Source organism: Rhinolophus hipposideros (genome assembly GCF_964194185.1).
Source record: "Rhinolophus hipposideros genome assembly, chromosome: 23".
Classification (NCBI taxonomy): Eukaryota; Metazoa; Chordata; class Mammalia; order Chiroptera; family Rhinolophidae; genus Rhinolophus; species Rhinolophus hipposideros.
This window is the reverse complement of record NC_138069.1, coordinates 2297815-2324006: the sequence shown is the minus strand read 5'-3', so window position 1 is coordinate 2324006 and position 26192 is coordinate 2297815. Positions and strand designations below refer to the sequence as shown.

General features: G+C 55.0%; 1 protein-coding gene across 1 annotated transcript; it reads right to left on the bottom strand.

Annotated features, from left to right (window-relative positions):
- Nucleotides 1–55: 55 nt before the first annotated feature.
- WNT9A (Wnt family member 9A) lies at nucleotides 56–24474 on the bottom strand. Its single transcript, XM_081036284.1, has 4 exons — nucleotides 24232–24474; nucleotides 6222–6478; nucleotides 4998–5260; nucleotides 56–3051 (listed from the first exon to the last, which is right to left on the bottom strand). The coding sequence occupies exons 1-4, from the start codon at nucleotides 24324–24326 to the stop codon at nucleotides 2572–2574; spliced, it is 1095 nt and encodes a 364-aa protein (XP_080892410.1). The 5' UTR covers nucleotides 24327–24474; the 3' UTR covers nucleotides 56–2571.
- Between the last annotated feature and the right edge of the window lie 1718 nt (nucleotides 24475–26192).

The following is a 26192-nucleotide window of genomic DNA, read 5'->3' as shown; positions in this document are numbered from 1 at the left end:
CTCCCCTCCCTCAAGCTTACCAGAACCACTCTGAAGTCAGCGGACTGAGACAGGCTATAATTTAAAATACGTTTATTTAGTGTTTCCATTTATTTCTGGTTCTGTTACACAAAGCCGTTAAATAAATACATTCTCCAAGTCACTCGAGTACACACCTACTCGCTATACAGATGAGGTAGAGAAGTGGGTAGGCTCGCAGTAGAGTCTGAACAGAGAGGAGAGTTGTGTGTGAATGCCCCCTCTCCTCCTGCCAGCTAGACTTGGCCGAACCAAGCCTGGAACTCTGCACAGCCGGTGGGGAGCAGGTGGCCGGGACCCGCCTGGCCCTCAGCGTGGCTGCCTGCCCGTCCACCCCCGCGGCCCCCAGAGAGGCTGAACCTGGGGCTCTGGCCCCACCACAGATGCGTTTTCTTCTAGAGATCCTCTCCCACACGGAAGAGAAGTGTTAAGGAGAGACTCTATCAACGGGAGTTGCTTCTTTGCTTAGCAAGACATTCTGATATATATTTATATATAAACAAACCAGCCAGCAGACGTTTTCAGTCTGCCTTGTTTAAAAAAATACTTTTCTTAATATTTATGATAGAGCTAAATGTGGTATTTGATTAAAAAAAATCCTTCCTCTGACTTGCCACCTTTCCAGACCCAGTAGTGACTGGTTACAGTCTTGTCGCAGGACCATGCCACTCCACCTGCTCTGGGCCCCAGCAGGTAGGAATGCACAGGGATGACTGGCACGCACCCCAGCCTACCCCCACCCTGTCCAGACAGGCCTACAGGGACCAAAGGGCAGGCCCACGCCACCTGTCACCACGGAGCCCACCTGGCTCCCTTCCAGGGACGGGCGTCCCCACAGCCCCATCAGCACAGTTATTCATGGGGTGTCCTCTGAACCACAGGAGAATAAACTCTACTATTTACACTATAAAACAGGGACAAAAAGACCCACATCAACATAAATAGGTTTTCTTTTAAAAAACACAGTCCCCTGGGGTTCCTGGAGCCTCCCTAGAACTCCAAGGAATGCCCTAGCTCAGTAGTTCCCGCGTCTGCAGTGCCCACAGCCTTGGAGCACACCCACCCAGCCAAGGACAGGCCCAGGGCAGAGGCCCCAGAGCCAAGGCTGCCATTCACGCTGAGGAAGGGCACAGGGTGGAGGCCACACCCCAACCACCCACAGACTATGCCCACACACACACACACACACACACACGCACACGCACACGCTCACGGACATGCATGCATGTACACATCACCCGTGCTCACACACATATGCAGAAGCACACACATGCACATGCTCACACAAGATGCATGCATCCACGCACATACATGCACACCCATGCAGACATGCCTGTTCTCATGCACACACTTGCACATACACCACACATGCAGATATTACACATGTTCACACACAAGCATGCACATGCACACACACATCACACATACAACTCATGCACACTGCACATGCCTACACACACACATCCACAAGCAAGCAACCACGCATGCACACACGTGCACACACTCAAACCAAACCAGGTCAGTGTAGGCCATCCTTTTCCCCTTCCTGCAAAGACAACATCATGGCCAAGGAGAACAGCCTTCCGTGTGCCAAATCCTGGCCCCAGAAGCTTTCCATGTATGTCTGTCCCCACTGTGCTTCCCCCACAGTGACACAGAGCAAGCTGTGCCTTCTTTGTGAAATGAACCCTCCAAGGGGCTGGCCCTGCTCTTCTGCCCATGCAAACCCCCAGGGGAGGGCAAGTTATCCTCTGCCACCCCTGGCCCCAAAATCTGCATTTTTAGGGCCAAAATGCAGGGTTGTACGCCCACAGGCACCCTTCCCAGGATGACCTCTGTGGGGGCAGCCGGCCTGGACCTGGGACCTGACTTCCGGAAGCCCTGAGGGAGCTGGCCAGACACAGCTTGCTTTAATTCTTCAAAACAACCACCACAACACTCTCTTGACTTAGTGGTTTCAAACACAAAGCAGATCAGGCAAAGAAGTTGGGGGCGAGATGGGGAGGAAAGGGCCCCTCCAGACTGGAAGAGCCACAGCCTGGGACACGGCAGGGACAGAGAAAATAATTATTATATATTAGTTAAATAAAAATAACTTAGAAGTCACTGGTATCACTCCAAAGAGAAGTGCTGGATGTCAGAGGGGGTAGCAGTGTCCCCACACCTGGTTGGCCAGCCATCCCTCTCCTAGTGGTTTGACTCTGCCTAGAGCTGGTGCAGGGCAGCCCCCAGGCTGCCACACAGGCCCTGTGCGGTCACGAAAGTGCACCCACGCCCCTCAGAAGGAGCCCAGGTGGTGAGGGGCACCATGACGCAGGAACTGGAGTCTCAGGGACAGACACAGCCTGGAAAGCATCAGTGCAATGCTGTCGGTCCCGGGGAGGAACAAGCAGAGGGGATGCGGAGGTCAGACCAGGCCTTTCAGTGGACACGGAGGGGCAGAGACAGCCACCCAGCTTGCCCCCGGCTCCTGCCCCCCCTCCTTCCCAAATGTGCTGGGGGCACCCGGCCCGGGGCTCAGCCTGCAGGTGGCGCTGCACACACGCCATGGGGCTAGCCTTTGCAGGTGTAGACTTCCTCACGCTGGGTGCACTGTCTGCACTCCACGTAGCAGCACCAGCGCACCTGGCACTGGCAGGGCCGTGTCACCACCCGGCTCTGCGTGTTGTGGCCACGCCCACAGCAGATGCTCTCGCAGTTCTTCTCGCGGTGGCATCTGCGGCCAGCGGTGCCAGGGGAGAAGCGGCCAGCTAGGCAGAAGCTGGGCGAGTCATCCAAGTGCACAAGCTCCGGCGTGCGGGGCAGAGGGTCACCGCCAGTCCCTGTGGCCCGGCCCCGTGGCGGTGAGATGGCACCAGCTTCTCCAGCAGCCTCGTTGGTGGTACTGCCCACCTTGAGCGCCGTCTCATACTTGTGCTTTAGGCGCTTGCCCACCTCGTGGAAGGGTGCCAGCTGCCGCCAGCACGTCCGCACAGTGCAGGAGCCTGACACACCGTGGCACTTGCATGTGGTCTCCACTCCGGCCTTGATCACCTGGAGTGAAGGAGGGAGGGAGGTGAGCATGAGGGCCACGCCTGGCAGGACAGAGACCAGACCCCGTGGACGACCCCAGAGGGAGTGAGACCAGCACTCAGCCCGGGACCAAACCCCATGGCCCTCAGACTCAGGCACAGTCCAGGGGGCCACCACCACCCATCACCCAGGCTCCCTGGCTTGCCCCCTCAGCCCTCCCTTTTCAAGCCACAGATCCCCTAGGATAGAAGCCCCATGGCCAGCAGTGTGGCCTCCAGAGCGGCTACTACAGCACCTGTAGCCCTGTGGAGACTCTCTTCCTGCCCCTATGTTCCTCATGCAAGGGCAGGGCACACTACCCTCCAGTCCTGCCATCAGCACCCCATCAGCCAGGACCTAGCAGTCTCCTCTCTGTAGCACTGTACTCCCAGTAGGCAGGACTGGCCACTGGAGTCTACAACTGAGCTGACCATGTCCCTGCCTAAGCATTGGGACCTGTTGCTATAGCACGTACAGGTGCCACCTGACGCAATCCAGACTGGGTCCTTCCCCTCCCAGTACTTGGATGCCACCTGCAAAGCCAGGAAGTCAGGCCAACTGCCCCAGTGGGGCCTCCTGATGGACTGCCCACATAGGAGTCCCTGGAGAAATGTGAGGAGGAAGGGCAGGGAGGCCCTCCCCTGTGGCCCAAGCCAGGCCTGAGCCCCCAAGAAGGGCCACCCAAGGGGAGTAAGAAACATAGCTGCTCTTTGGCCAGGCAACAAGAGTCATATTTAATGATACCCTGCTCAGATTCACTGACAAGTTTAATTAAAACGCTGCTTACCCAGGCCTGGAGCTAATGGAGCACTTTTCATATTCTGACTTTTCATTTATAGCTTACAAAAAGCAAGTGCAAGGGAAAAAAGCCTTGCCTGGGGGATTTAACCTGTCCACAACCCTATCCAGAGGGTAGAAGGAGGGAGGGAGCTCCCATCCATGACTCAGAACTCCAGCTTGTCAATAAAGAGGCTAAGAGCAGGCTGGCTCTAATTCCATCCCCCAGGCTAGGGTTCCACATTCCCAGAGGCCCCTGACTGTCCCAGGCCCTAGCTAAGCCTGAGGGGCATTTGGTGGCCCAGATCACTCAGGGATTAAGGGGGCAGTGCTCCATCCACAGTAAGGACGATGGTACAGACCTGTCTCCTCCTCCAGTGGTTTGGGCCTGGAGCCAAGGGACTGCAGGGAGGGTGGACGGGAGTATGAGCCAGGTCCCCCCAGGCCCAACCGCACCTGCAAGCCAGCAGCCCCCAGAAGGGCCCAGGCAGAAGGCCAAGACATTGCTTTTCCTAAGTCTTCTAAGCTGGGTCCCCTCAGGACAGAGTCCTGGCTGCAGATGAGATCCCTAAGGCATAGGCAGCCCCGCATACACTTGGGCCAGCCACACCCTAGCCTTTCCCTCAGACCCTTGGCCTGCACATTTTCCAGACTGCCTCCAGCTATGTCCCTAGTGGCAGACTGCCTGTCCTCAGGTCCAGCAAGCAGCGCCCAGTGTGCCTTCCTCCTGGATAGATGGTGCCCATCATAGAGACCCTCTTAGTGGCCTTGACCACCCAGGGCCAGATGCAGACGAGCACACACCGACCTAGCTCCTCCCCAACCAGCAGAAAGTAAGCCTTCCAGTTCCACTTCTCCGTGGGAGACCTAAGGACACCCTCTACGGGAGACCACGGGCACCCACCACGACAACCAGCATCTCCATCTATCTGACAGGTAATAAGCCTTGTAAGCAAGAAGACTCAAGCATCCTGGATGTCACCACGTGGCTGGAACTAAAGCACAGAGGCACGACCCCACGTCTTCCCAGCCCCCAGAGGTCTCTGAGCCGAGGCTGCCTCAGCACCACCACCACCAGCCCCCTCCTGCACCCCACCCCGGCCTCCCCTGCGCACCCCTCCCCTCCGACCCCCCCCCCCCGCCCCGCTTGCCTTCACACCCACGAGGTTGTTGTGGAAATCCACACGGGCACGCAGGTCCTTGCTCGAGCGCCGGCCCAGGAACTCCTTGACGAACTTGCTGCTGTACTTGAGGTTGTCCCCACAGCCGCCCCACTGCCAAGCCTCCCGGTTCTCTAGATCAGGGGCCTCATCACAGGTGCAGCGCTCCATGCGGCCTGCACTGCAGGCCTTGGCCAGCGCGTGCGTCAGGCCAGCCGAGGAGATGGCGTAGAGGAAGGCGGTCTCCTTGAAGCCTGTGGGGGTAGTCGGACCAGTCAGTAGCCGCAGTAGCCCGGTCACTCTGTGTGCCCAAACCACAGTATTCCTGATGAAGCCCTAAATCCCTGACAGCTGGAGGAACTTTCTGGTATTCAACATTGGGGTGGAGGGCATACCTGCCTGGGCTAACTGTGCACCTGGGGCAGGAGGCTCTCCTCCATAGCCCAGAAGAGAGAATCCAGAGGCACTGTGGCCATGCCCCAAGACCAGAGATTCCATCCATCAGGGTCTTCCACCCATCAGAGTGGCCCCAGGGGCTCTCAGGGAGCCCTTCCTGAGCCTCAGGTTCCAGTTTGTTTCTTTGTTTTTATTAGTTTCAGGTGTACAAAACAATGTAATAGTTAGACATTTACACCCCTCACAAAGTGATAACCCCCCTCCCCCAAGCTACTACCCCTGACATCCTATGTAGCTGTTAAAATTCCACTGACTCTATTCCCTATGCTGTACTCCACAGCCTGTGAGATATGCATATATATATATACACATATATATATGTGTGTATATATGTATATATACACACATACACATTATAGTTGACATAAATGAGCCCATTGAGAGGCTCACATGAGTCCCCAGCAGCTCCCACATATGGAAGGAGACACGAGAGATGAGGCTCTGTGCTCTGGGCACCAGTTGTGCCCCTGCTACCAGTGCCTTGGCCCTGGGTCTTGGCCACTCACATGTGGCAAGAGCCATCAGAGCTGCCTGGGGCCTGTCAAAGCTACCAAACGCCCCTAGTCCTGCCAGCAACTGCTCATGCTTGTGTCGGGGTGGGGGCGGGGCAGGACAGTGTGGCTGGTGGAGTTGGGAGGGGCCGGGGGCAGGAGCTAGCTCCTGGGTCTTCTCCTACGCCCCAGCTCCTCTCCCTTGACCTCCGACCCCTTCAACACGTGGTGCACCTGGGCCCGGCCCCCTGCCCCGCCTTTGGCGCACCTCGCTTGAGTAAGCTGGCCCGATAGCGGCCCTCCAGGGTGCAGTTCCAGCGCTCGAAGCGGAACTGGTATTGACACTCAAGCGCACTCATGCTGACCGCCTCCACCAGCGTCTCGGCCACGCCTGGGTCCCGGCGGCACATGCGCCGCTGCTTCCGCTCCAGCTTCAGCCGGTCGCAGGCCTTGTAGTGCGCCTGCGCAGCCGCCTCGGGCTCCAGGGTCAGCGGGAGGATGGTCAGGGGCTCGCTGCCAGTCAGCCTGTGCAGAGAGGCTGGGGTGAGCACCGGCCCAGAGGATGAGCCATGACACACACACACACACACACACACACACACACACACACACACACACACACACACACACACACACGGAGGGCGCAGATGGCAGGGCAGGAAGGGGCGCAGGAGGCACACCTTTTCCCTAGCCTGATTACCTACAGCTGAAGAAGCCCTGCTCTAGGACGCCCACCTCTGTCGTCCCCAGCTGAGGGTGGACCCTTGCACACTCCCCAACAGCCTGCGCACATGGCCCCTTATCCGATGGGGTCTCCCAGAAAGCCTGTGCCAGACCAGGCCTCCCCGCCTCCAGGCCCCAGGTGATACTGGGAAACTGCCCGATTCTCCGGCAGCTCCACCCAAGGCCCTAGCCCACTGAATCAGTAGCCTGCCCACCCCATCCCCCACCACCTGCTCCATCCAGGGACTGACCTTCTGTCTGTTACCTGCTCAGACCCACTGGCCTCAGTGTCCCCAGATAGACAACTGCACATCTGGACCCTAGGCACGTGCATGTCTAGCCAAACCCAGACCCTCAGCCCTAGGGAGGGAAAGATGCTCACCCAGACAGGGTCAGGGCTCAGGGCGCCCAGGTGAGCATCTTTGGGAACGAGCCCCCCACCCCAGCCCACCTATGGAAACCAGGTGTCCCCAGACACTGGAGACCCCCCTCTCCGAAGGCCCCTCAGGGCACACTGACTCTGAAAGCCACAGCTTCTGCAAAGAAAGGGAAGTGGGTGGGCCCTCTTAGAACCCCACCCTCTACCAGATCCCCAGTGGTGATGCTCTTCTGGAGACCATCTGGGTACCGCTTTTCAAAGCCTCTCTGCTCTTGCCCCCCCCCATTACCTACCACAGCATGGCCCCTCCCAGGCCTTGTCAGGGGTGGGGGCGTCTACTTTGCTGAGAGCCTGGCCTGACCCCCAGACTCTGAAGGGGCAGCACCTGTCTCACCTGCTTAGGTCAGCTCCCCAGGGCAGGAAGCTCAGGGAGGAGCTGGGGGAGTGTTCTGTGGGGACATCAGGGCAGAAGGCTCCAGGGTGCAGATGGGAGCAGGCATGTAGGCGGAGCAACAGGCACCTGCACACACAGCCTGGAAGGGGAGGCCACACAAGCCCCGGGACAAGGATGTACCCCCCTCCCCCCCACACTCTGCTGCATTGAGAAGACCCACCTCAGGCCTGGGCCCTGCTAGCCATGTGCTCAGAGCCAGCAAACAGGGCTGCCACTGCCTCCTGAGACCTGGGGTGCCAGCAAGCACAGCCCCAGTGGAGTTCCCACCAGCTCCAGTCCCTACAGATGTCACTGCAGGGGCAGCCCACCTCTCCCTGAATGATGCCCTGAGCTAGGCGCCCACACACAGACACTCCCCCCCACCCACCCCCGTGCGCAGTCGGAGGCCAGCATGGGTGTGGGCTGGGGTAGAGCCCAAGGTCCCAAAGGCACAGGAGGGACACCGAGTGGGTGGCCCAGCAATGTGGACAGAGACAGCACGGCCTTTGGGGAGAAGGCGCCTGTGAGCTCCAAGCTGGGATGCTGAGCTAGAGAGGTGGCGGGTGAGGGAGGAAGCTAGCATGGCAGCCAGTGACCTGTGCCAACACCCCAGGGGTTAGGGCTTCATGCCCAAGGGCACAGGGACACAGTGACTGACATGGGCGGCTTCGTGGACTTCCGGTCTTCTGCCCGAACACAGCTGCTGAGGCGGGCAGGGAACAGGCAGGGGCCCGTAGACCCCGTGCTAGAGGCCGGAAGAACCACGCTCCCCACACAAAGGCAGCTCACATGGTGGAGACTTGTCCCCAGACAGGAATGTCAACAGCTGTGCCCAGAACCGGTGCCAGGCGGCGGAAACCCTGCAGCCTCCAACCTGCACGACCCAGGCTGGATTCCCTGAGATTAACCAAGCTCCAGGCGGTGCAAAAACATTCCAGCATCCAAGAGGACCCCCTATGGTGGGGGTCCTGGGGCCAGGCTAGAAGGGTGAATGTGAGTGTGAATGGGGACAGGGAAAGACGGTGTGCCACACTGCTTCCCAGGCCAGGGAGGCCGAGGGTAGGGGTCCCCCCACACCCAGGGCCACCTGCATCCATACTGCCTATGTGGGTTGAGGACAAGGTTCCTACACCCACCCCGTCAGGACCCCATTGTCCACAATGCACATAGGGGCTGAGGGCAGGGGTCCATCCACCCACAGGTAACATGAGGCTGGAACCCTACTGCAGCCACACTGCTCTGCTCCCAAAGCCATACTCAAACCCACAGCTAACATTGTAAGGAAAATTTTTTTCTTTAATATCAGGAACAAGACAAAGATGCCCACTCTGACTACTGTTACTCAACGTGGTACTGGAAGTCCTCGCCATAGCAATCAGACAAGGCAAAGAAATAAAAGGCATCCAAATCAGAAAAGAATAAGTAAAATTCATTATTTGCAGAGGACACGATACTATATATAAAAAACATTAAAGATTCTACCAAAAAACTATTAAACTAATAAATGACTGCCATAAAGTTGCAAGATACAGAATCAATACACAGAAATCTATTGCATTTCTATACACCAATAATGAATGATCAGAAGAATTAAGAAAACAATCCCATTTGCAATTGCATCAGAAAGCATAAAATACCTCAGAATAAATTTAACCAAAGAGGTGAAAGACCCGTACACTGAAAACTATACAACACTGAAGAAAGAAATTGAAGACACAAATAAATGTAAGAATATACCTTGCTCATGGATTGAAAGGATTAATGTCGTTAAAATGCCCATACAACCCAAAGCAATCTACAGATCCAGTGCAATCGCCATGAAAATCCCAATGGCATTCTTCTCTGAACTAGAACAAATAACCCTAAAATTTACATGGAACCATTAAAGACCCAGAATAGCCAAAGCTATCTTGAGAAAGAACAAAAAGGGAGTTATCACGCTACTTGATACCAAACTATACTACAAGGCCATAGTAATCAAGACAGCATGGTACTGGCATAAAAACAGACACATAGACCAATGGAACAGAATAGAGAGCCCAGAAATAAATCCATGCTTACATAGTTAACTAATCTTGACTAAGCAGGCAACAATATGCAATGGGGTAAAGACAGTCTCTCCAATAAATGGTTCTGGGAAAACTGAACAGATACATGAGGGGGAAAAAAATAAAGAAACTAAACCACTTCCTTACACCATATACAAGAATCAACGCGAAATGGATTAAAGACTTAAATGTTAGACCTGAAACTAACTATTAAACTCCTAGGAGAAAATATAGGGAGTAAACTCTTTTACACTGTTCTCAGTTAAAATATATATATGTAGATATATATACATATATATATATATATACATATATATATATATATATATATTTGCTTTATCTCCTTGAGTGAGTCAAACAAAAGAAAAAAAATGGGACTACATCAAACCAAAAAGTTTCTTCAAAGCAAGGAAGACCATCAACAAAACAAAAAGACATCCTACTGAATGAGAGAAGATATTTGCCAATAATATATCCAATAAGGGGTTAATATCCAAACTATATAAAGAACTCATACAATTTAACACCAAAATATCAATACAATTAAAAAATGGGCAAAGGACCTGAGTAGACATTTCTCTATATGAAAAGATGCTCAACATCACTATCACAGAAATGCAAATCAAAACCACAATGAGGTACCACCTCACACTTGTCAGAATGGCCATCATCAATAAATCAACAAACAAGTGTTGGTGAGGATGTGGAGAAAAGGGAACCCTCGTGCATTGTTGGCAGGATTGTACATTGGTGCAGCCGCTATGGAAAACAGTATGGAGGTTCCTCAAAAAATTAAAAATAGAGCTGCCATATGATCCAGCAATTCCACTTCTGGGTATTTATCCAAAGAAAACAAAAACACTAATTTGAAAAGATATCTGCACCCTTTCATTATTACTAGCAATACGGAAGCAACCTAGATGTCCATCAACAGATAAAAAGAAGAAATAGTACATACATACAAAGGAATATTATTCAGCAATAAAGAAGAATGAAATCTTGATGCACCTAGCAGGTATTATGCTAAGTAAACTATTATGCTAAGTCAGACAGAGAAAGATAAATACCGTCTGATCTCACTTCTATGTGGACTCTGAAAACAAAACAAAATGAATTAATAAACAAAACACAAACAGACCCATGATATAGAGAACAAGCTGATCGCTGCCACAGGGGAAGAGGTGAGAGATAGAAAAAAGTAATAATAATAAAACAGCCAAAGCAACTTTAAAAAAAGAAGAAGAAGAACAAGAACAAAGCTGTAGGGCTAACAACACTACCTGATTTCAAGACTCATTATAAAGCTCAGTAACCAAGAAAGTATGGTGTTGGTGTCAACATAGACAAACAAATCAAAGAAACAAAATACGGAATCCCAGAAATACGCCCATACATACATGGGAAACAGATTTTTTTAAAAAAATAAATGTGCAAAGGCAACTTAGTGTAGAAAGAATAATCTTTTCAATAAATGGTACTGGAGCAATTAGATAGCCATATGCAAATAAATAAATAACTTTGATTCACACTTTGTACTATATACAAATATTAACATATTAACTCAATATGTATGGCAGAAAATTGTAGACCTAAATCTAAAAACTAAAACTTTAGTACTTCTAAAAAGAAAACAACAAAAGGCAAAAGGGAGGGAAAGAGGGAGGGAAGCAGCAGAAGGCCTTGTGCTCAGGAGTTTCTGAGTCCCTCCCTGCCAAGGTCAGAGGGAACCACTGTGCAGCCCTCGCAGTGACCACGGTGGACACAAACGTCCTACAGGAAGGGTAGGAGTCCACTACCCCACCCTACCCTGGCCCAGGGATGGCTACCTTTACATTCTCTTCATGGTGTCTTCCCATAAGCAAAAGTTCTTAACTTTATTGTACCTCCATTTTCAGCCTTCTCCTGTCTGTGTTATTTCTATCTCATTTTAGAAACCCTCCCAACACTCCAATGTCACGAATACAGTACCCAAAATATATCCTCCAAAAGGTCCCTGTCTTGCTGTGCACCACCACCAGGAAGTGGGGACCCTCTGCCTTGTCATGTGCTCTCCACATGCCCAAACTCACAAGGGAGACAAGGGCGCCCTAAAGGCTGGCCGAGCACTACAAGGCCAGAAACGGCATCAGCGTGCCCACAGAGCCAGACCGCTCTGGTAGTCTATACCAGAAAGACTACCATCTTGCTTGAGGATCTGTTAATATAGCTGGTATTACCCCCATTCAGGCAAGAATGACAGCAGGTGTCCATATCTACTCCTGGTTTTAAAGGGAAGCTTTTGCCATTACACCCTTAAGCATGAGGTTTGCCAAGTGTCTTCTACTTGCCCTGTATCATGTTAAAGACATTCCCTCTGCTTTTCGTTTGCTAAGAGCTTTTTTAAAATCACAAATGGATGAACTTCATCCCCGCAGGGATGAATGTTCTCAGTACATGATTTTTCTCCTTTGATCTGCTAAATGTGGGAATTCCCACACTGCACACCAAGTGACCTTGGAGTGATGGGTTTTAATGGTGCTATGTGTGGGCCCTTTGCATCCGTGTTTGTAATTTTCTTCTCTGTGCTCTTGCTGCTGAGTTTAGATGCTTTAGCAAGTGTTCTTTTTTAAATTTCCTGAAAAAATGCGTCAGATTAGAATCGTGTCTTCTTAACTATTCAGTAGAACTTGCAGTGTCTTCCTAACTATTCGAAAGAACTTGCCATGACACCATGCAAGCTGACCTTTCCTTGGTGGAAAAATTTCCTTTCTGACCCAATTTCTTTCCTTTTTTTCTAAACAACTTCATCAAGATATAATCCATGTACCACAGAATTGAAGGTACACAACTCAGTGTTTTGTAGGATATTCACAGGTATGGGCAAACACCACTGTTAGGACAGGGATCTCCAGTTCTCTGCCATTGTTACTAAGTGCTATTGTTAACTGTTAAAATGTAGCACAGTATTTTGCCTATGCAGCTGTAAACAGGATGAGTTTGACAGAACCCAACCCATAAATATAGCCAACTGCAAAGAAGAAATCATGTGATTAACCAAATAGTGTATAAACAATGGCTAAGCCTCCTCCAAAAGACAGAATTTAGGGTGTGAATCCTGGCTCCTTTACTTGCTGCAAGTAAATACAACTACTTAACAACAACCGCTTCTCATTCTCGAATGGAACACCCCAAGCAGCAAACCCCTTGAGTTTGGAAACACCACCACAGTCAATTTTAGGATATTTTCATGGCCTCAAAAAGAAACGCCTTACCCTTTAGCAATCAACTTCCAACCCTCCCCAGCCCCCGGCAACCACTAACCCACTTCCTGTGTCTGTGGATTTGCCTGTCCTGGAGGCTTCATATAATGGAATCACACACTGTGTAACCATCTGGGTCTGGCTTCACTCACTGAGCACAATGTTTTCAAGATCCATCTATGTTGTAGCCATGTCAATGCTTCACTCTTTTTCATTTTCAAATAATGTTCCACTGTAAGATGGAGCACATTCTGTTTTGTCTTCAGCTGATGGACATATGAGGTGTTCACTCTTTAGCTCTTATGTACAATGCTACTATGACCACTCACGTACGAATTGGTGCGTGAACATGTTTCATTTCTCGTGGGTATGTCCGCAGCGGAACTGCTTGGTCATAGAAGAAATCCATGTTTAATTATCCAAGGGGATAGCTGCCAGAGGGCTTCCACAGCGGCCTCACTACTTACATCCCAATGACCTGGTTTCTTTACTTACTGTGCTGTTAGTCCACATTTCTCTTCCTTGAGTCTGTTTCTGTTACTTTTCTGGTTTTCTCCATTTCCTCTGAATTTTCAGTTTTATTGGCCTGAAACTCTTCATTACATTCCCTTGCTTTTTTCTGTAGAATCTGCGTGATGTTCCCCATAGCAGGCCACACCCAAGCCCCCTCCCCACAGGCTCCCCAGCATTTCCAAGACCTTCTGCACAGAAACAGGTCTGTTCATCTCTAATGCATGTTTGTTTTTTATTTTGTTAATTTCTGTACTACTATTTTATTCCTTCTTTGGGTTTAGCTAAACTTCTTTTTCTCACTGCTGTGACAGATGCTGTCTCGTCATCATTGGTATATAGTTAGTATATTAGCTAATAGGCCAAGGGTGAATAGGAGTGTGGAGTTAAAGTGAAATCATATTACCAGGCGGGATGTCAGAAGAAGGGCGGATAAGGCTCCTGGGAGTGGTCAAGGGCTGGGGTTAACCATGTGGTATGCGTGGGTCTGGTGGGTATTAGGTGTTGTCGTGTAGGTAGAGGCTGACTAGCAGTGTGAATACGTGGGCTTGGATTAGGGTGACAGTGAATTCTAAGATTGTTAGTAGGATGAAAATAATAAATGTAATGAAGGCGGTAGCTGTGCTAATGCTTAGCAGGGCTAGTGTGGCACCACCAATTAGGTGGATTAGGAGATGTCCGGCAGTGATGTCCTTGCTGAGAGCTCTCAAGCTTCTTTCCACTTCTAAAATATGCATTTAAGCCGCCACTGTCACTGCTTCAGTCTCTCCAAAACTGTACCCTCAGGACACCAAAGAAGAGCTTGGGTCACAGCCTCAGGTCACTGTGCACAGCCTGGGTCATAGCTCAGGTGATTATATTGAGCCTTCGTCACAGTGCGTCCTTTACTCTCATTTCCCTCTTCATCTTATGGCCTACTGAGTCCGTGTGTTCTCTCTCCATCCTCTTTCGTTCTCTCTCCTTACATCCTAAGTCTCTCACACATAGCCTGTAATGTAATGCTAATTTATGTACTACTACTTAATTCCTTCTTTGGAATAGAGGAGGACGTGACTACAACACTGTCACCTCAGCTTTATGCCTGAGGCCTTAATTCATCCTTTCTACTGACCATGCCTGTTTTATTTCTTTTTCTCCTCTGTAGCCCCCATTATTATTATTATTACTATTATTATTATTCCATTCTGTCTTTGTAATTTGAAGTTTTACAGTTTCACAGATACCCTCAAATTTACTCGACTCTGTAACTTACCCACATGAGGCACGGTCAGCACTGTCCCCTCTGGGCAATAGGAGGCCTGAGAGCAGAACCACTGTGGCTGGGCTGTATGCTTCTGTGTATTCAGTTCTACTTTTAGGACCTGACAATAGGTTGTTCAGCGCTGCCTATCTCCGCTTCAGGCAACTGTTGCTTCACTTCATTTGTTCCCACGTCCGGAGGGCAGCAGGGCCCTCCATGACCCAGGCCTGAGCTGTGCGTCTGGGTTCCTTCAGAGTGACTCTCCGTGTCTCTGAAAACGTCTGTATGTCACCTCACTCCGGACAGATATTTTCTTTCCCTCACTGAATGGACTGTCTGATGGTGTCTTCAGTGGACGGTCAGCCCTAGGAGGTAACCTGCATTTTGTTTGTTCTGACTGCTTCATGATTCTGTGCCCCGTTTCTAGCTTCCAAGTCATTACATTCTGGCATGAGTGTTCATGCTTTAGCTTGGGGAGGCACGTGGCCTCTTGGATCCCTTTGATTGCTCCCAGCAGTTTCAGGAAATCCTTGGCCATTCTCTCCAGACACTGACCTGTCCCCACCTCGGGGCCCCTTGTGAAGACACAGGGCCTTGGCTCTGCCCCAGGTCTCTCGCCCTGTGTTCTATGTGTCTCCTGCCCATGCTACACCCCATTAATTTCTCCTGATCTACCTTCCCGTTTGCTAATTCTATTCATCGGTTTCTAATCTACTTTAAAATCAGTCTATTACTCACATTTTTCCCCAGTTCTACTTGGCTTGTCCAGGCTTGCTGAGTCTGTCCATGTGTCTCATTCCTTGCAGACAGTGAGACCTGCTTCGTGCTGTACACTGACCGACCTGCTGCCATTGTTTGGGCAGGGCCTTAGTTCCATTTCCATGTGCACCCAGTAGTCCCAGACCCTACTTGTCACCATACTTCAGAGACTGTTTGCAGAAATAATCTGAAGCAGAAGATAAGAGGACCCAAATTCACGCCCACCCAGAACCACAAAATGTGACCTTCTTTAGAATAAGGGTGTTTTCAGATGCTATCAGAGTAAGGATCCTGAGACAAGATTGTCCTGGATTAAGTCCCATGCTGCCGAGGGCCCACCACGCAGACTTCCTGCAACAGCTCTGCAGAGACCCCAGCCCAGCCCCACAGAGAGCAGGAAAGAACCTATGGCAAACAGAGAAAGTCTGGGGACACCCATGCCTCGCTGAGGGCCAGGCCTAAGGCTGTCATGCAGATGCTTGGAGACAGGGGCCACCCCTCTGAGCAGCCAGGGCAGCCAGGTGGCAGATGGGGGGTGGGGGTACAGGTGTGGCCCAGGTGGGGGCTGGAGGAGTCCTTGTCCTCGGGGTCCCAATCCTGAATGGCCCAGCCAACACCAGCCCACCTGCCCAGTGCCTCCACTCCGAGTGCCTCGTTCTTCCCTGATGGGGGTTGAGGGGGCAACAGATTCTGATAGCCCTTCCTCCTGCCAACAGGCCTGGCCACCCCAAGGGCCACCCTGCCCGCAAACCCAGCTCCCCAGGCATGGGGAGCCGAGACCCTTAGTTGGGCGTAGGGGAAGAGGCTGGAGTTCCAGAAGCCACAGTGCCCTGCCAAGGAAACCTCAGCCCCACCAGACCGCGTTTAATTTCTGTGTGAATCAAATTCAAAACAAATTCCAGCGCTGAGACACTGGTTCTGAGATTAACCCTCTGTTCTCCCACAGCTTGCAGCCTCCCACCCAGCACATACATGGCAGGGATGAGGGTGGCGTGGACGCAGACACTGAGGGGTTCTGGGGTCTTTCGAGGTTTCCACCGTCAGTCGTGCCCACTATGCCAAGGAGGCCAGGGCAGGAGGCTGTGGACAGGAGGGCAGCCCCACAGGGACAGGCTGCTCATGCTGGGGCAGGGACATTGTATCAATGTGACTGTCACCTCCGTCGTCTGGGAGAGCTGCCAGACCCTGGCTTCCCCACCTAACAGGGCCCCAGTATTCAAGAGTCTGAAGAGTTACCAATCAGCCTCCAGGTCTGTCACTGACCGGCCGCCCGAGTGGAGCTCCTCACCTGGCCACCCTGGGGGTCAACTGGCAGGCATAGGACTCAGCAAACTCCAAGACAGTGGGACCCACCAGATGGTGTTTCATTTCTGTGTGAACTAAATTCAAAACAAATTCCAGCACTGAGACACTGGTTCTGAAATGCCTAAGAAGAATGTCCCCGTCCACTCTCGGTGGCCCCCAGAGCAAACAGAACCTGCAGAACCCCCAGGCCCTGTGGGCTACCAGCTGACTGGCCCTTCTTCAGAGCAGGATGCTAGAGCCCACAGTGTGTGTGTGGGGGGGTTCCTGTGGGACCCTAGCTTCACTGATGGCTGCGAGAAGACGGGCAGTGGTGGCTTCATGGAGGAACCAGAGCAGCCAGGCCACCTCTGTGTCCCAGTCACCGCTCCCCAGGACTCATAGATTGCCACAGACCTACAGGGATGTCACACAAAGGGGCAGGCAGGACGCCAGGAAGGCTCTCAGAAAGCCACGGGGGGGTGAGGGGGACCTCGTCTCGGCCGCCACAGAGTCCCTTCGATGACTAGCTTCCTTCCTGGGGCTGGCTTACCAGGTGCTGGGCACAGACAGGGTGGCCAGGGTTGGGAGGGAGTGGCTGTGACACGCTCTGGTCTGGAGCCCCTGGCAGCTTCTCCTCACGGGCCAGACCACTTCCCTGGCTGCGTCTACCTCAGGTATCGCTAAGAAAAACAAATGCAGCTTGAGGCTTGCCTTTTTCCATTCCCTCGTCCGGCTGCCGGTCTCGAGGTACAGGGCCTGCCAGCTGGGCGGCCGGGCTTCCTCCTGCGGCCAGAGGCACCAGGCCAACAGAGAACTACTGGGAGGGGCAGAGGAGGATGAGGGCTGGTCCGTGGGTCACAGAGCCTGGCGGCCTAGTGCCACCCAGGTTGGGGCCTGCCCTTCTACAGAGGCCTCAGCACAGCCACCTGCCAACCAAACTGGCCCAGCCCACTGACATCCCTTAATGATTAGCCCTCACCAGAAAGCAGGCTGGTCATCACCTAGCCCAGGCCACAGCACAGCCTCGTCCAGCAGAGCCCCGAATGCTTGCCTCACACCTGGGCCCTGGGGACTCCAAGGGCTCCTCTGCTCCTCAGCACAGTGCCTACGCCACCTGCAATGCCAGCATCCAGACGCCCAGGTCGGTGGTCTGCTGCACCTGGCCCACTGTCTGTGCACCTGAGGCCAGCAGGTGTGTGTAGCAAGCAGATGTCAGGGCCAGGGGTAGTGGAGGCTGGCCTGCCTGGTGAATGTCTTGGATCCCACAGCAGGGCCAGGGAGTAGAGGGGTGAAGAGACCCCCACGGGCCTTGGGCAGCCAGCCCAGTAGTTTGGAAGAGACCCCATAAGGGACCACCCTCCTGTCCTCCCCAAAGGTGAGCTACAGTAAAGAGTGATGCTACTAGACTGTCCTCTGGCTTCCTGGAAGAGGTGACAGCTGAGGCCACCCTGGAGCATGGCGGCCCTGCTCCCTACCTACCTCTCCTCCAAGCGGGGCCTGGTCTTGCCCACTTCCCAGACAACTGCACCTCCTCCAAAACCCCCCGCAGCCCGCTGAGCTGGGTGGGTACCACAGGGGCACCCACCGCTCACATTGACAATACACAAAGGGACTCAGTGCCCCCCCAGACCAGGATTAAGGGGGCCAAGTGCCGGCCTCTGACAGGTGTCATTTTTCTGCAGCCAGGAGAACCAAGCCAGGCCCTTATCAGCTCATCGCTTCTCCCGAGTCCAGGGCCCACGACCCACCGGGAGGAATCGTGTATGCACATTCTTTCCCAGGAGAAAAGCTACCCACACACTTCTCCTATTGTCCTCGACATTGAGAGGCCCCTGGGCAGGCGGCAGGCGGTTCCCTTGGCTGGGGCCACCCTGGAGCCAGGGCAGGGTCCCGCTGGTGCCCAAGGTACTGGAGTCGTCAGGGCCACAGTAGCCAGGACAGGAGCAAGATTAGGCCAGCTGTCTCCGCCCCCCGCCCTTGGCCCCCCCATCCAGACGGCCGCCGGCTGTGGCAAGACGTCTGCTCACACAGCTGAGGGAGCCAGGTGGCTGTGGCTTCCTCCTCACCTCAGGCCCAGTGCAAAGCCTATGCACAGCTCCACCGCTTGTCACGAGGTCCAGCCCAGAGCCCCATCCTGGCCCCATGCTCCCACCTGCCTCTATCTGGTCTCTGTATAGGGGGGCCAGGGCAGAGCTCCCAAAGGCCTGTGGAAGGGGACCAGGGCAAGCTGGGGCTGGCAGGGTGGGATTCCATGGCCCCCCGAAAGCAGACTGGCCAGGGGCAGACACTGGAAACCAGAAATGCAGGAGGCAGCCAGTCTCCCCAAGGGATCCCCTTGGTCCGCCCACCTACTCCTTCCACACGCCTCCCCACTTCTGACCCTGACCCACAGGTTGGGAGGCCAAGTCACCTTAGTCCCTCTGTTGGTCTCGGGAGTCCTGAGCCACAAGCACTGGCAGAATGCCCCCTCCTTTTCAGGCTGGAAGCCAGGCCCTTCCATAAACCACCCTCCATCCTTCCTTGACCTGACTGACACCACCCCCAAGCCCATGGCCCCGGCCTTTCACCCTCCTTGCTTGCTGCTCAGAGGTCTCACTCACAGACCACATTTCAGGGGCTCAATGGTCTCCCTGTAGCCCCTCAACTGCCCTAGACACAACCATAAGGCCCCTTGCCTGGGCCTCCTGCCCCTCAGCTCCTGGTGCAGGACCACCCCCTCCCAACCCCCTGGGGTACACTCTGCTTTCTGTGGTCCTCCCCTCAATGCTGGATCCAGCACGGCTGTCCGGAGGTAGGTCTCTGTGGACAGCATCCGCCTGTCGCCCAAACTCTTACCTGCTCAGCTGCAGGCACCATCACCCCTGGTCCCAGGGCAGGAAGTCACTGAGGACCCCTCCCTCACCACCAGCCCTTCCCTGGTCACCCATAGGTGAGCCTGAGCCCCCTGTCCCCCAGACAGGCCCCTGTGCCCTGTTGACTGTCCCATTCTCTCAGCAGCACCCCATCTTACCCCTTGTCCCCTCATAGGCCCATCACACAGACTCATCATTCTATACCAGGTTCACTCCTCCAACCCCAGGAAACTGCCCTCTCTCTCCTTTCCAAGGACCAGCTGAACACCCCACCTCCAAGCAGCCAGCAGGCATATGGCCATATGAGCCCCCCAGCTGGGCCCCAGGCTGGGAACACAGAGAAACATCAGCTGCCTGACACCACATCCATGCCGCCCATGACAGCAGACCCCTCAGCCAGGTCCCCCTCCAGGCTCCCATACCAGGCTCTAGTAAATGAATGACCACCTGCACCCCGACTCCCCACAAAGTCAGGCCGAGTCCCTGTGCAGGGACAACAGCATGCTGACTCACAGATCATGAAACCAGGCTCTCCTCGGTACAAGAAAGATTCAAAATATATAAAGCTCTTACAACTCAACAACAAAAAGAGAAAACCAAAAACTGGGCAAAGGAACAGAAAAGATATTTCTCCAAAGAAGACATACAGATGTTCAATAAGCCTATGAAAAGGTGTCACTTCACCATTCACCCAGGGACTTGCAAACAAAAACCACAGAGAGAAAGCACTCACACCCAACAGAATGGCTGGAATAAAAAAATTTTAAAAAAATCAAAAATTATAAAACCAGAGAATAACAAGTGTTGACAAGGTTGTGGGGAAACTGGAGCCCTATCTATGCACTGCAGGTGAGACTGTAAGATGGGACAGCCACTGTGGAAAACAGTTTGGTGATTTCTCAAAATATTAAACAGAATTATCACGTGACCCAGCAATTCCACTTTTGGTGTATACCCAGAAGAATTGAAAACACACGTCCACAAAAAATTGTATACAAACGTTCACAGCAGCATTACTCACAATAGCGAAGTGGTAGGAACAATCAAAATATCAACTGATAAAAGGATGAGAAAACCTGCATTATGTCCATCCCACCGAACAGCATTCAGTCACAAAAAGGGACGAAGCACTGATTTAAGTTACAGCACGGATGAGTACTGAAAATGTTATGCTAGGTGAGACAAGCCAGACACAAAAGACCACATATCGTATGATTGTGTTTCTATGTCACATCCAGAACAGGCAAATCCAGAAAACAGAAAGTAGATTAGTGGTTGCCAGGGGCTGTGGGAGGGGGATGGGACATGAGGTTTCTGGGATGATGAAAATATTCTGGAACTAGATAGTGCTGCTGGCTGCACAACCTTGTGGATGTACTAAGAAACCACTGAACTGTATGCTTTAACAGGGTGAATTTACAGGATGTGAATTATATTTCAATAACAAAGAGCCTCAGCCCTAAAGCCCACTTGCCCCCCCCCCCATTCACAGTGATCCAGAGTGCCTTGGCTGCCTTTCAGACCATCTCTGAGCACCCCTCACATGCTGATGTCTGCCCTGGGTGGGTGAGCCCTCAGTGCCATGTCAGGTGCTGCCTCCTCCAGGCAGGCCTCAGGCTGCCTGGCCTGGAGAGGCAAGACCAGCTTATAGACCTCACGGCAAGTCCCCACTCCCCTAAGCTAGTCTATAAGTGCTTCCTAAAGAAGGTAGGGTGCTGGAGCCAGTACCACGAAAGAGTGTCAGGACTCGTAATGCCCCTTCCTACTTCTTTTGAAGAATAACCACATTGGGAGTCTCGGGTCTCTGTTCGCCTGGGCCAGCCCCGATATGCAGGTGTAGTGGCCTCAGTGTGGGCCTCCGCTGGGGGCTGGCACACAGGGATCTCTAAGAAAAGGGCGGCAAGGAGCCCAGGTGCCAGGCAAGGTTCCCAACAAGCCCAGACCCGGCCCCAGCTCCATGCTCAGGGAGCACCAGGGCCTTTTCCCCGGGGTCTGGAATGTCCCTTCCTGAGCAGGTTTCAGAACACACCTAAGGATGATGCCGAGAGGGTCCAGGCGCTCGCGAGCCCCACCAGCCAAGGCAGGCCAAAGCTTTCAGCCCACCCAAGTCCTAAGTCTGCATCCCCAACGCGCCAAGAGACCTTAGGCAGCCCTCCTGCTGGGAGCCAGCCTCCCCCTCCTTCCAAGAGGGCACTGGGCCAAGCCGTCTAGCCCCCGCCACCCCCCAGCACAGGCATCTCCACAGCCCCAGGAGAACCAGATGGAAAGGCCACCTGCTAATCACGGGAAGAGAGGAGAGCCCGTGGGCCGCCTAGAGGGTCCTGCCTAATGGCCAGAGGCCAGAGGAGGGCAGCAGGAGCAGGGCTCTGGCTGGAGGGTTGGGTTGCAGCCTCAGGGAGGGGGCAGGGAGGGCTCCTGCCGCCCACGTGACCCTCCCCCAGGCCAGCCTCTCCTGGTTTCTGGGCTGTAACTGGAGCTGCCCTGCCTGCGAGCCTCCGTGCCAGGCAGAGATTTCAGAGAGGGGGAAGGGAGAAGAGGGCCTGGATCAGGTCCTTCCTCCTGCTCCCTCTGCCCTGCCCACCACACAGAGAGGCCCCCTGGCTCCAGCCTGGCCCTGCCTGCCTTGAGCCATCTCTTCCTCCCTCTTCTTCTGGCTCCTGCCCCTTTGCTGGGCCAAGAGAAAGGACCCCAGAACCGGCCCAGTGGTCACGGTGGACCAAAGAGGCAGGCCTCTATACACAGCAGCATAGTGCTGAGCCTGTCACCTCCTCTCTTCACAGGCCTGGCCCAACCTAGGGAATGAACTCCAGTGCCTGACACTGTAGTGAGGTGCATGCTGAGAATGGACCCCTCTAGCACACAGTCCTCCGTCCTCTGCCTGTCCAGCTGGCACCGGGATCCTCCCGCCCCGGGGGGGCCTGCATCCACGAAGCAGAGTCCTGACTCTCTTGCCTGGTGCCAGGGGTGTCTGTGCCCCCAGCAGAGCCAACTGTCCCCAGGGCAGCACATCTGCCTCCTAAGAGCCTCATTTGATGGGGCCTTTGGGGCCAAAGCAGGACAAGAGGGCTGGCTAGAAGAGCCACAGGGGTGCCAAGATTTCCCCACATGCCATGTGCCCACAGGGACTTCTTCCCTAAAGGAGCTAAAACACTGACACTAACTGCTCAAAGGTGTCCCCAGAGGTACAGTGCAGGGAGAGCAAAGACGGATGCTGGGGGGTGGGGGGGCACAGCTGGGAACCAGGACACCAGCTTCCCCTGGATCTGATCTGCCCTGGGGAAGAGTGGGGTGGCAGCAGCAGAGAATCCCGGCACAGCAGAGCACAGCGGGTGCGGCACATGCAGACAAGCCTAGGGTGTGTCTGGAGCCTGGGGAACAGACCTGAGGCTGGGCCTGAGCAGCAAGAAGGCACAGCTGGCTGACAGGCTGCTGTGACTCAGCCGTGGACCTGCGGCCAGTCGGCCATCCTCTGACCCTCCCTCTGCCCGTGAGGGCGAGGTGAAGGCTGCACAGATGGCGTACAGGGGCGTGCCAGCCCCCACACAGCCTGGGCCCCAGGAGGGCCAGACCCACAGGCAGCCAGGAGAGGGCTGCGGGGTGGGAGCTCCAGGGAAGGAGACACGGAGCTGACCCTGGAAGACAACCCAGGAGAAAGGAACAGAAAGACAAGGGGAGGGGGAAGAAAAACACAAAGGGAAAGTTTCCCATGAAAATATTTTATTTTCTTTGAGAACAGGATACACCTGCAGGGCTCCTCGCCCAGTCGGCCTCTCCCCGCCCTGGCGGTGCCACATTTCTGGACCAACAGGGCCCTCTGCCGGCCAGGCCGCCGCCCGCCGGCGCGGGGGCCAGGGGCTAAGGAACAGGTGACGGCAGAGGGCGGCGGCCCCGGCACGGCCGCAGGACGGCCAGGACAGGGGCCGGAGCGTGAGTGGGCCGCGGCTCCAGGGTCGGCGCCGGGTAAGAAGTGGGGAGGCTGGGGAGAGCAGGAGGGCTGCCTGCACGGTGCCACCACGAACCTCACTGTGCCCATTTGCGTAGCGAAGCGAGGGTCCCCAGAGGTCGCTGGGCTGGATATCCCCGATCTAGGAGCAAGGGGCAAGGAAGGGCAGGAAGGGACGGCGGAGAGGGACACGCCAAAACCACGCACATTGCTGCCGCGTGGAAGCGCGCCGGGCAGCGACCCCGAGGAGCCAGGCGGCGGCATTCACGGCCCCACCGGGCCCTGCGCTCCCGGCGGCTACGGGTCCCACAGACGCGCTCTCGCGGGCCGGGGCCCGAGCGAACGTCAGAAGCAAAGCGCAAGAAAAATAAATTCCTCCAACTTGAAGTTGGTTTTTTTTTTTTTTTCCTTTGGGGCTCAGTGAAAGGAACATCTGGATTTTGTACGTATTTTTTTGTTGTTGTTAAATTAACTTCTCGAGAAGAGAAAGGAGGGGGAAACTGCAAGGGGGGGTGGGCAGGAGCCGGGAGGCTCCAGCCGTTTGGCAAGAATTCGGCGGCCTAAGGGACACAGGACCAGAGCTTGGTCCCCGAGCTCCAGGAAGCCCAGCGCTCGGCTGCGGTCTCGGCAGCAGCGACGACTCCGGAGTCACGCAGGACCGCAGTCCCACGCCAGCCCGTCGGGTACGCGGGGCCCTCTCCCAGTGCTCACGGACCGAGCGGCGCGCGCACCGCAAACAAACAGATCCAGGCAACCCTGCGGTCCCAGCCAGCCCTGCCCCACGCAACCGGCCCGCGTACCTGGTCTCCCCCGCCCCCGCGCCGCTTAGTCCCGGGCCCGCCCGCCCGCCGGGCCACCAGGCACCTACCCGAAGTAGGCGGCCGAGGGGCGCAGCGCAGCGAGCAGCAGCGTCAGCGCGAAGGCCGCGGCCAGCCAGCGCGCCAGCAGGGGCCCATCCAGCATCTTGCCGCGCCTCGGCGGCTGACCATCGCGCTCCTGGCCCCGCGCAGGGCGCCCCGCGGCCACCGCCCTCTTATAGCGCCCGGAGCGCCAGGCCGGGGGCGGGGCCGCCAGCTGGGCCCGGCCCGCCTCGCCCGGGGAGGGGTCACGCCGGCGCCGGGGGCGGGCCGAAACCCGAGCCAGCACGCCCGCCGCGCCGCCGCCCGGCCCCGCGGGCCTCGGGGCGCGTCCGGCGCGTGGGGAGGGGAAGCGCGCGAGAGGCGGTGGAACCTCGGGGACCGGTGGGAGGGGCGGGAGCGCGCAGCGGGCCGGGGGAGGGGACGCGCCCCGGCTGGCCGTGAGGGCGGGGCCGGGGCGGAGCATGGGCGGCCCGGGATGAGATGGCGGGGGAAGTCGCAGGGCGGCCGGCGGTGTAGGAGCGGTGGGTGGGAGCGTCGGGGGAGCTGAGGCGGGAGCTGAGAGGGGAGCTGGGGTGGGGGCTGTGGCGGTGGCGGAGTGGGTCGGAGTGGGCCCGGGACGGAGTTCGAAGCCCGGACGCCCGGGAGTGGTGCCGCTGGGGACCCGGTGTCAGCCCGAGATGGATCGCGCGCGCGTCTGTTCCCCGGGGGGTTTGGAGGAAAGGGAACCGGGATTGCAGGTGATACCCGCGCCCTTGGCGTAGCCTGGCCGCTCAGGAAGCGAGGGTTGGGGTTGGGGGGCAGGGGTGCTGTTCCCTGTTCTGCTGGCCTGGGAATGAGGCCTCCTGGCCAGCTCAGGACCAGGCAGAGGCGGTCCAGCTTTTGGGACCTCTGTGTCCCCATTCTTAAATCAAAAGAGATGAGCTAGAGGCTGAGGTCACAGCTAGCACTGATTCTCTGATGATTCCCTTCTTGGAGCCTCTAAGCAGAGACTGTAGAAAGGGGGCTCCAGGGAATGAGGAGGCCTGGAGTGGGTAGAGGCACAAAAGAGAGGAGTCGGAGCCACTTCTGAAGCAAAGCAATGTCAGAGACCCCAAAACCCAAGTTAAAACAAATACACAAATTAGCTGATATGGGATGGGGTATGTCACCAGGGAGAAACTTTACAAGCCCCATGGACCAGGATTTCTCCCTGTCAGCAGATATGCAAGGGAGGAGAGCATGGCTCTGAGTCCGGCTAGGCTGGGCGAGATGCCCACACAATGTTGGCGGCCTTCAGATGACACCGAAGGCCCTGTGGGCAGGCTAGGCCTTCTGTGAGGGGCCTGGAGACTGTGCCAGCAGGGCAGAGTGCAGCTCCCTGTCAGTGTCTGAACATGGAGGAGCTGCTTTCTGGCCTGGGCTCTGAGAACCTACCACTCAGTGACCTGCCTCTGGACAGCGCTCAGAGACAAAGCCGGGGGACGGAAAGTGCAGCCCTTCAATGGCCCTGGAGCAGGACACCATTCATCTCCTGCCTCTCTGGGAAAGCTATTCAGGTGAGCATACCTGGTCCTCCCAGGGAGCTGGGACAGGGGTGAGCAGGGAGAAACCGGGGCCTGCACAAATCTCTTTCTCCCTGGGCCTCAGTTTCCCCATCTGAGAACCATCCACCTCCAGGGAGCTCTGGTTTTTTCTCAGTTAGGATGTCATGTTGTGGAAGCCCTGCTATGGCTCTGCCTCTTCGTGGGTGTGAAAGCTTCATATCATTCCCCACTTGGGGGACCCTACTATGGGAGGGGGCTCTCCCTTGCCCACTTGGTCACTTTACCAACAGGGCTGGCACGGCAGAGAGAGAGCATCAAGTCTGCAGGCCCGGGGCACCCTGCCCACCCGACCACAATGGGCGCAGTCCCCAGTGCCTCCACCTGAAGGCTTGGCCCCCACACCCGAGAAGGGTGAGACATGGAGTGGGGGGCGCAGAGTGATGACA

Coding starts and splice junctions, on each gene's coding strand:
- WNT9A (XM_081036284.1), bottom strand. CDS start 24,326: ATGCTGGATGGGCCCCTGCTGGCGCGCTGGCTGGCCGCGGCCTTCGCG. Junction 6,479..24,231: donor CCCTCGGCCGCCTACTTCGG/GTAGGTGCCTGG, acceptor CTCTCTGCACAG/GCTGACTGGCAGCGAGCCCC. Junction 5,261..6,221: donor GGCCAGCTTACTCAAGCGAG/GTGCGCCAAAGG, acceptor CTACCCCCACAG/GCTTCAAGGAGACCGCCTTC.